This window comes from Liolophura sinensis, chromosome 8 (genome assembly GCF_032854445.1).
Source record: "Liolophura sinensis isolate JHLJ2023 chromosome 8, CUHK_Ljap_v2, whole genome shotgun sequence".
NCBI classification, from domain to species: domain Eukaryota; kingdom Metazoa; phylum Mollusca; class Polyplacophora; order Chitonida; family Chitonidae; genus Liolophura; species Liolophura sinensis.
The window spans coordinates 46011327-46022466 of record NC_088302.1 but is presented as its reverse complement, the minus strand read 5'-3'; the positions used below and the strand labels follow the sequence as shown (position 1 = coordinate 46022466).

General features: G+C 41.2%; 1 protein-coding gene across 1 annotated transcript; it reads right to left on the bottom strand.

Moving 5' to 3' along the window:
- Window positions 1-1867: 1867 nt before the first annotated feature.
- Window positions 1868-11051, bottom strand: LOC135473589 (aminoacyl tRNA synthase complex-interacting multifunctional protein 1-like). Its single transcript, XM_064753448.1, is given in 8 exon segments — window positions 1868-2874; window positions 3206-3374; window positions 3920-4048; window positions 4050-4138; window positions 4683-4868; window positions 6118-6231; window positions 6417-6523; window positions 10958-11051. Coding segments are annotated over 8 exon segments (981 nt in total). The 5' UTR covers window positions 10978-11051; the 3' UTR covers window positions 1868-2707.
- Window positions 11052-11140: the final 89 nt, after the last annotated feature.

Genomic DNA, 11140 nt, shown 5'->3' with positions numbered 1-11140 from the left:
CATCATTTTTCCGAGTCTGCTTTTTAAAGTTTTTGCTTTAAAAGTCATATCAACACATGTATGATCCCTGCAAAAGGTCTGAAGTTTAAAAACGATATGTGCTCTATTAAATGATTAATTATTTTAAGTGTTCACATGAAATACGAAACTACCGATATAGCCAGCACGTAAACAAATGCACGTGGCTTCATTCGTAATGTATGTATGTGCTTGGCATTTTTACCTCGTACTTAACAATTTGTGAGCATGAGCCCCCCTTCCCCATGTAAGTGATTGTCAGTTTAGTAAAAGATAAACATTACGCTTTTATGTATTTTTAAGCCGTTGGATTGTAAAATTTTTCACTTACTTGACTACATTTAAATTTATGGCTGATGTACTCACCCTCCCCTCCCCCCCCCACCCACGCATTCCCCACTTAAACGCGCATACATTTCCTTCCGTTGCAAAGATAAAACCACTGTCCTCTGTCAGGTTTTCCACCCCCTACTTCCCTTCTGTGCCAAGAGTAAACCACTGTCCTTTACAAGGACTTCCTGACTTAAAGCCCCAGGCAAAGCCGAAAGAGTTGGATTTGAACCTGTGACCTCATTGATCCTATGGCCTCATTGATCATGTGACCTCATTAACCCTATGGCCTCATTGATCCTGTGACCTTATTGATCCTGTGACCTCATTGATCCTGTGGCCTCATTGATCCTGTGACCACAATGGTCCTGTGACCTCATTGATCCTGTGACCTCATTGATCCTATGGCCTCATTGATCCTGTGACCTCATTGATCCTGTGACCTCATTGATCCTGTGACCTCATTGATCCTGTGACCTCATTGATCCTGTGACCTCATTGATCCTGTGGCCTCATTGATCCTGTGGCCTCATTGATCCTTTGACCTCATTGATCCTGGATCACAGCTGCATCTCAATCTGCCTGTCTGACAGGCAATGTATCGATGGTATGCCCTGATGATCTGCAGACTCCCGTGTAATACAGACTCTTCAGTAAACACAATGGGACAGGATTCATAATGCACTTGAAAGCTGGAAAAATACAGCCAGAACATCACCCAGCCACAAAATTCAATTTATATGTACATTTGAATGAAAGTTGTACTTGTTGCTGGAGGAAACTGGAGACCCAGGAGTAAACCACTGCTCTTTGCCAGGTACCTAATAAGTGTCCTGTCTTCAGGGATACATGAAAAGAAACTCTGAAACAAAGATTATGTTTCTTTGCCAAATGAAGACAATTATGCCCCGGAATTTTGAAAAAAAAAAAATTAATTTTTGGGGTATTTTTATATCTGTTAATTACCCCTCTACATTATGCAATTTTTCCATCAACATTCAGATTTATTAGGAAATTACATCATCGTTGATCTGGCTAGGAACACCACCAAAGTGACCCGAGCCTGGTGAACCATGTTGCTACAGTGTGGGCAAGGTGACATGTGCCCAGATACTGCAGGACTTCTTCCGGCCACCCACCTAAACCCGCCTCCTTTCAGTCCGTTCCCCACGCGCCTATCCCCATTCGGTCTGTGAACCATCCCCTAACTCACCCAAAGCCGCGTTATTGTCAAACAGGGCTCATCATTGACGTCACCGCTGCAAGAGCCTTTATTTCTGGACTGACCACTGGGGCCTTAAGACAACTGTACTTTGAAGCCATTTTCACCCCAAAAGACAAAGTTGAAAAATTTGTTTGCACTGTTATATGTTATTACAAATAAAACCAAAGCGTTTCATGTATCCTTTAATGTTGGGGACAAGATTCTAGCTTTGACGCCAAATGCTGCAGTAAACACATCAAAAATACAGTCATGCACCACTCTGATAAGGAACAACATATGAAAATGATAAGCGGGATCAGTTTTATTCGAAACAAAGGACAATTGTCTCATTTCAGAATTATGCTTTGCATTCAACCACTAACAGAACACATGCCCACGTATCTTCTGGTCTCAATGACCATTCAATCACAATCTGAATGAAGTTCAAGAGTACTGTAAGAATCATCAGAATGTTTAATATAACAGCTGGGAGGAATCAAGCTCTTCTGAAATAGCTGTGATAAACAACCCCTTTTCTCCATATATTTCAGCTAGACACAGTCGATCTCTGCAACCTGCTTAACATTCATGCGAGATTCTGAGGAGTCTCTCATGAAGCAATTAAGACAGGCTTGTGGACAGATTTTAACTTACTGGTATCTTTCTACACCATTGTGTTATAAATGCCTTATATGTACAGTATTTATATTATCATTTATAATTTTCAAACAAAGGCACCATTCAGTATGCCCAAAGCACCATACTGCATTCACACGAGAGGAGTTTCGAGTTCCAACTTTTTTGATATTAAAGGTAAAATCAGTCCTACGGTATCATGTGACTACTGAAAAGTTTTATGCAACCTTTTCTGGCATTAACATATCACCTGCCTCAGCGTGTTCCAGAGGAACAAATGACATCTCTTCACTTTAGAAACTTTAGTTCACACACATTCAGCTCCTCAGTTTTCTCCATTGTTCTTCTACTGTAAATTACTTCGTGTGAAACTTTTTTCAGATGCCATTGCTATGTTAAAATGTGATCAAAAATAGTTTTTGACAAGTCACATGATGTGGTAGGACTTTTTTACCTTTAGCAATAAGAGAGTTTGAATTCCAAACTCCCCTCATCATCTGAGTCCAGAACTGCTGTTATCTAGGAGATTTGCCCATTGGCCAGTGTGGGGGCAGTTAATGGTCCTTTCCCTGCCACTGAAAAAACAGATCCTTTGTAACAGGCAGCTTTGTCAGCGTTTGTCTTCATATCTGGCTTTATTTGCTCCCAAATCTTCTTTTTAGGATTCAGCTGCGCATCTGGCGTGCCTGTGGTGAAACATGAAAGACTGTTACTATGCTTCCGTGTAACCCGTGATATGTTTTACATTGCAAACAGCATGTATGTATCAACAAATTCAACCTTGTACAATTTCATCACAGTTGGTAGTGCTTTATACACAAATATTCTCAAAATCTTATGATACTTCTTAATTATCACCTTAAGTTTAAAAGTTGGGAAATACAAGGACTGACTGCATCACACTGTCAATTCTTGCATTCCTGAAAAATGGTTAAATACAGACAGTTGGGCTCGTGTATCTGAATTGATAATTCTCTTTTAAATCATCTACATTTTCTGGTTGGCTGGAAGCTTTACCTTCATAGTCTGGACATGTGACCCGGTCTCCAATGGCGGCTCCTGGGGGTGGTACAAGAATCTCCACCTTCTCGCCCTCAGACACACACATAATCATCCCCTCAGATTGGATGCCCACCATCTTAGCAGGCTTCAGGTTCAGCATAAACACGGCCAACCGGTCCTGCATCTATAACACAGGCAGTCACACGGGTTAAGCTGTTAAACTCTTCTGGTAGGCTTCAAGTTATCGGTAGATTTCTTATCATATAAATGGATGTTCATGGAGAGATCTGATATCTTCATTATGTATTAATATAAGTTAACCTTGTGTTTCATTGTTAGAGGCAGTGTGAATTCTTGATAATCATAACATTAAGAAAGAAGCCTCTCAGTTGGGCAGAAATGTACAGCCTAGACCTCAGATCTTAAATGAATTATTTATTTCATTTGACTGATGTTTTACACGATTATTCCAAAACATTTTACTTACAGGATGTCAGTTAAATTTGGAGATAAGCTCATCTAATGTGTGGTGGATGGGAACTATCCCAGCAATTTTTCATATTCAGGATATAGTTACATGATTGGAAAGGTTGAAATACTGGAAAATCACAAAACATGAAGATGGGACAAAATGAAAAGGTAGATTTTTAGTTTTATTACATTTTTGGATTTTTTCGTGTTGACTTGCCTGTAAAACACAAAATAAAGTTGGTGTAGCCTAACACCTACTTGTTCTAGAGGTATTTTTCCAGCTAGTCCAGAGACAACAGTCCTGTTCTTTTCCTCTCCAACATTCACATCCTCAACAAAGAGACGGTCAGCATTTGGGTGTTTAATAGCAGAAACAATATGACCGACCCCTCATATCAAGTCGGGAAGCATCGATCTTTACATCAGCTGCAGCTGTTGGTGATGGCTTGTTGCCCTTTTTAGTTTTTGGTTTCTCCTCTGGAACAGAAATGCAATCATCTAGTTCTCCACATCCTCAACAGAAGTACATAAGCAATGCTTCATTGTAAATAAAGGCCTCGCTGACATGAACAAGGGGAAATAACCCTGAGTTGTGCATAACTACGGGCTGTATGTCAGCGAACTTATTGCAAACTTTATAACCCTGGTAACTTCAACTTTTAAAGAACGCAGAAAGTTATTCAATAATGTAAATGTATCCATATCGGAAGGAAGTCTCTTTTGAACAAGACATTTGAAGCATTTTTAAAATTCTGATCAGAGCAATGAAGTGGCTGTATTCATAGTTTTGACGTCCTACATGTACATGTATTTTCCTTGCCAAGTCTGAGGCAAACATTAAAATTTAACTCCTAGTACTGACAAAGCTACATCTGACATTAAGGCAATACAGGGTGGCATTGCAATCTTAATCTCTGTGAAGAACTAACACTTTGTGCTTTACCATTACTTGGACTACTTTCATCAACATATTAAGACAGGAATACACAAATCTGAGCCGAACAACTTCTGGAATTATTACCTGGCTTTTCTTTGTTACTGTCAGATTTTTTGGCTTCCTTTTCCTTTTTCTGGTCTGCAGATTTTGATTTGGGAGAGTCTGGGGATTTTGTTTTCACATTGGGTTTGGCTATATCATTGAAAGCTACTGGAGTCTCATCAGATGTCTTGACAACATTTCTGTTAGCAGGGGCAAATACCTGTTTAACTGAAATAAACACACTTTACATTTTCATTTAAAGAAGAAAATTTAAATATCAAACAATGAACATGCATTTCCTCGCAAAAAATGCCACAAAAAAATTCTAAAATGTATCTCAAGTTGATAAATTATACATAAATTCAGCGCCAAAATCTGCTATGGGCATCTCCATTTTGCCTAAGAACTAGTCCTGAAGTCGTCTGTGTTCGGAGGAGAATTTCTGTCAGAAACCCCCGAAGTGCAGTCCGTACATTTCTGGTAGAAAATGTACGTGACCTTCCAACCAGTGGTACTCCACGTTGCTTTGGTGATTTCTGCTTAACGATCGGGAAACCGGAATCTTGGATGTAGGTTAAAAAAGTTTACAAGAACAAGCCGCCAGTTTTAACGACTCTCACGGGCTGAGACGCAACACACCCCCATAAAATTACAGGGTGTTAAAGATGGAGGACACGATGGACTCAGCGATTTATGCCAGGTTTGCCATTTTCAGGCTTTACATGTATGGCGAGGAAAAATCGCAAAATTATGCAGCAGGCACCACCAGATAGAAAAAAAATAATCTCTTTCAAGCCTATAGTGCCATTTTTAAAATTTTCTTCTCCTTTAACACATTAAAGCCCCAAGCTATCTCCTAGAAAACATCTTCAATCTCTCATACAGAGAAAACAGTTTGACAAATCCTGACAGACATATCAGTCTCAGTCTACTTTCACAAAAATGCCCAAATGAACACTATTATAAACAACCATAAAGTCAACTAAAACTACCATGACAGCATATGATTAACATGTGTTACAATGGTGGCAACAATCAACTTATCTGTGACAGCTGTGATAGAACCAGACCTTACTGAAACATCTTAAATTCTGTGTTTGCGTGGGTTAACATCACCAGGGAAGAAAGCCACTCTTGCATTAAAATTTTATCACAATATTCTCATGAGAATGATTTATTTATATATTATATTAGTGTTTTATGCCATACTCAAGAATACTTCAGCTACATGACTGTAGACAGCATTATGCTGGGAGAAAACCAGGCAAAGCCCCCGTGAAAGCCCTCACCATCTGCAGATTGCGAACAGACCATTCGACGTACGACTAGAGAGGAAGCCAGCATGAGCTGATTTCTGCATTGGTGAGAGGTTCCTCAGTCATTGTGCCGTGCTAGCTAACTAACCACTCTGCCACAAAGGCTTCATCATGTAAAAGAGGTAACCCTTTTATTACGGATGTGATTTCAACATTTGTACCTCCATTGTGAATTTCTGCTAAGGCCAATTCTTTCTTCAACTGTTGGACTTCTTTCCTCAGATTTTCATTTTCAATTTGTAGCCTTTTCTCAGCTTCTGCACTCTGGGAAGAGACTGTACAAGACAAGAAAAAAACATAACCATTTGAGGGCTAGGAGCTGTTTCACAGAGGCATGATCCTGAACTATCAATTATACTTTTCTCCAGTTCATAGCATCCTATTAATGGCAAACAATAGAATGACCAGATTCATAATTATTTGGTTGAGGTTACAGTTTTACACAAGAATTCTTTTGTACCTTTTGCCTGCTTGATGAGAGACAGTTGATGTCTAAGTTGAGCTATGATCTCATCAGCAGAGTCAGCGCGACTTTTCAGCCTCTGAATCATCTCTGTAGAAGCCATCCTGAAAACACCAGCAAACATATTTTCCTTGTATACATCATGTATCCCAGTTTGCCAATTTTAAAACATTAAATAATTACCCAACCATATAACCTGTGCTAAACTGGAAATACAGTATTTCACCTAAATTCCAGCACTTTTCAACTGACACATTTTCTTCATTCTGAATAATCATCCATCTTTAATACAGGGCCAGTTAAAGAGCTTTCAGTGAAGTTTAATTAATGTCTTGTCTGAAAACTTCAGTATCATTTTAAGGCCTTTTGTTTTTTGAAAGTGCATTTTTACTGGTCAAACTTTGTGTATCACAGCGTTTGCACTATAGTGTATGTGACGTGTGAAAATGACTGTATGTATGTCATATGAATACCAGGAGCCAGTAGGTGTGTGAACATAAACTCTGTCCTCCTGAGACAGGGCGAGTCCATGTCGAGGAGCCATTAGGTGTGTGAACATAAACTCTGTCCTCTTGAGACAGGGCGAGTCCATGTCGAGGAGCCATTAGGTGTGTGAACATAAACTCTGTCCTCCTGAGACAGGGCGAGTCCATGTCGAGGAGCCATTAGGTGTGTGAACATAAACTCTGTCCTCTTGAGACAGGGCGAGTCCATGTCAAGGAGCCATTAGGTGTGTGAACATAAACTCTGTCCTCCTGAGACAGGGCGAGTCCATGTTGAGGAGCCAGTAGGTGTGTGAACATAAACTCTGTCCTCTTGAGACAGGGCGAGTCCATGTCGAGGAGCCATTAGGTGTGTGAACATAAACTCTGTCCTCTTGAGACAGGGCGAGTCCATGTTGAAGAGCCAGTAGGTGTGTGAACATAAACTCTGTCCTCTTGAGACAGGGCGAGTCCATGTCGAGGAGCCATTAGGTGTGTGAACATAAACTCTGTCCTCTTGAGACAGGGCGAGTCCATGTTGAAGAGCCAGTAGGTGTGTGAACATAAACTCTGTCCTCTTGAGACAGGGCGAGTCCATGTCGAGGAGCCATCAGGTCTGTGAACATAAACTCTGTCCTCTTGAGACAGGGCGAGTCCATGTTGAAGAGCCAGTAGGTGTGTGAACATAAACTCTGTCCTCTTGAGACAGGGCGAGTCCATGTCGAGGAGCCATCAGGTGTGTGAACATAAACTCTGTCCTCTTGAGACAGGGCGAGTCCATGTCCAGGAGCCATTAGGTGTGTGAACATAAACTCTGTCCTCTTGAGACAGGGCGAGTCCATGTCGAGGAGCCATCAGGTCTGTGAACATAAACTCTGTCCTCTTGAGACAGGGCGAGTCCATGTTGAAGAGCCAGTAGGTGTGTGAACATAAACTCTGTCCTCTTGAGACAGGGCGAGTCCATGTCGAGGAGCCATCAGGTGTGTGAACATAAACTCTGTCCTCTTGAGACAGGGCGAGTCCATGTCGAGGAGCCATTAGGTGTGTGAACATAAACTCTGTCCTCTTGAGACAGGGCGAGTCCATGTCGAGGAGCCATTAGGTGTGTGAACATAAACTCTGTCCTCTTGAGACCGGGCGAGTCCATGTCGAGGAGCCATCAGGTCTGTGAACATAAACTCTGTCCTCTTGAGACAGGGCGAGTCCATGTCGAGGAGCCATTAGGTGTGTGAACATAAACTCTGTCCTCCTGAGACAGGGCGAGTCCATGTTGAGGAGCCATTAGGTGTGTGAACATAAACTCTGTCCTCTTGAGACCGGGCGAGTCCATGTCGAGGAGCCATCAGGTCTGTGAACATAAACTCTGTCCTCTTGAGACAGGGCGAGTCCATGTCGAGGAGCCATTAGGTGTGTGAACATAAACTCTGTCCTCCTGAGACAGGGCGAGTCCATGTTGAGGAGCCATTAGGTGTGTGAACATAAACTCTGTCCTCTTGAGACAGGGCGAGTCCATGTCGAGGAGCCATTAGGTGTGTGAACATAAACTCTGTCCTCTTGAGACAGGGCGAGTCCATGTTGAAGAGCCAGTAGGTGTGTGAACATAAACTCTGTCCTCTTGAGACAGGGCGAGTCCATGTTGAGGAGCCATTAGGTGTGTGAACATAAACTCTGTCCTCTTGAGACAGGGCTAGTCCATGTCGCTAAAGTGCTGCTTTGTTTGATCCCAGGTTTCCCAATTTCCAGAAATGTTTGTCAGTTATTTGCAAAAGGTTAGCAGTTTACTCCAGTTCCTACATAAAATTGATCACTATCTTATTAAAAAATTTTGAGGCGAGAAACTTAGGTTGCAACTTTTGCTATTTTAAATTTCAGACATTTTTCAAGACATTTATTAGTAACTCCTATTTTGTTTGTCCCAGGATGGCTCCAAACCATTGTCAGAATGCGCTCAATTTAAAAACCTGATGCAGTCAACAGCCCTGTCGAGGACAGTGGATCGAACTGAGCATTATCAAAACATGTCGTGCCCACAATGCCCAGGAAATAAGTGGTCAGTGTTGCTATAAATCAACATTTTTGTCTCTAAACACTGTGACAAATGTGCATGATAACTGCCCATTCTGATGTTGGCTTTGGGCCATCCTTAGCTGAACAAAACTTTGCCAATGCTAACTCTGTTAGGTTTGGCAAAAACTTGTTCCGCCAAGGATGGCCCTAGCCCTGAAAGACTTTTCCTCCTTTTTCTTATACTGACCTAGCATCGAGTCTGAATGCTAACAGTGTGAATTTCGTACTGCCATCCGATTGTTATCAAAAAAATCTTGGGCAAATAAAAGATACCAACATAAAGATCTGCTTTCCGCACCCACCACACTGCCACCACATGTCCGTACTTGATCTAGAATAGATTTATTATAGCCGTTACGGTTTCCACAGCACGCACTCCTCAGCCACTGCTGCCATCTTCCCACTGCTCCATGATGAAGCTGCTCCAGAAGGCAGCAGTGGTTGAGGAGTGTGTGCCGTGGAAGCCTTCATGGCTGTAATAAATCTATTTTTTCTCAAGCGAATAAGGACATATAATATATGATCACACTATGGTGGGCGCAGAAAGTATAGACAAACGAAAGGATGAGGAACCTAAGTGTCTGCAAACTTAATAACGTGGAGACATATTTGATGGGTAAACAACTTCCACGGCAACTGCATCAGGTGTTTAAATGCAGTGTGCTCTGACATTGGTTTGGGGCCATCCTTGACGGAACCAAATTTTGCCAAATCTGCTGTCATCTCAGACCACGGAGGTATATAGAAGGAAGAACACCTTGCCCAGTCAGCCGGCTGTGCCTTCCTACTCTGAATGAACCCTCCTGAGGCCAGGCAGCCTTTGATGTCCAATGGATGATACTGCATCTCACAGGGCTGCCACGAGCAGGGCTTAGGATGAACTGCCTTGAATGGGATCCCATCATGCCTACTTAATTTGAGTAAAAAGCGTCAACTCCAAATTCTGCACCCAGCAAAAATGTAGTAAGGTCATATTTGTGCGTCTAAGTGGGCATCTTAATCACATCTATAGGACTACTGTATCAGAAGACATAGTATGTAAAGGACAGCGATATTTATTAAGCTAACAGGAACATTTTTTATTTATTGTCCAATTTGTGCATAGTGCGATATAATCATGTTCTGCAGGTAGCATTAAGTTGTGCCATTTACCTGGTACTGACAGATAATGGGCCCCGGAGCATTCTATAGTCTACCATCGTGTCAGGGGTTAATAAACTTTGGTGCATTGACATGGGATAAGGGCAAATCCAACTGTCATCGTACGGGAAAGTTGTCTTTGTTTAAACCTCCACAGCTATATGTATGTTGGCTGCTGTGTTATGATTATTTAAAAATGGCTTTTTATGGTGGAATCTAATGAACGGAAATTCTATTTACCGACATGAAGTTGAGTTTTCTCTGGATGAGTCACTGTATCAGCCAACAGGCATACATTTTATCCAGATTTTATAAAGAGTTTCCAGGTGAAATGGTCCAAGGCCAAAATATGTACTTCAAAATATCGTCAGAAAGAATGGGACAAAATCTGCAATAATTGTCGAAAATGAAGACGAAACTTATGGAAATTCTAATGTGATTTGTATGCCATGGTGAAAAAATGCACCAAATTTCAATTCACTGCACTGAAGCACTGTGAAAACAAAATGTTCGCAAAAATTATTCGTGTCCATCACCAGGAGGGAGGTAATGAATCGATGAAAAAGTTATTCAATCGATGAAAAAGTTATTCAATTGATGAAAAAGGCTTTATTTTAGAACTGTTTGTATATATACTTAAAAAGACACTTTTTTAGTGTTTGGACAAAAATTTATAATTGAAGTACCTCATCCCCCTCCTATATGTACCGCCAATGCTCTACGCTCTGACTAACGGTATTGTTGTTGTTGTTGTACACTCTATCAACGTGTTCTTTAACTGCTCAGTGAACTTCGCAAGTCACATGTACTTCCACCATGGCGAAAATCATTATTCTCTATCTAATTTACCTGATGAATCCAAACAGCATGTGATATATCCAAAAGTTCAAGGCGGATTAGGCTTACACGCCGGCCGAAACTTTCACGCCACGCTGAAAGAGATATTTGCTTTAGCAACATATTGGGTACTTTTCGCAATAAAATATCACCGAGAAAGAAATTGATTTAACCCCTATGCCGCGTCGATCTTCA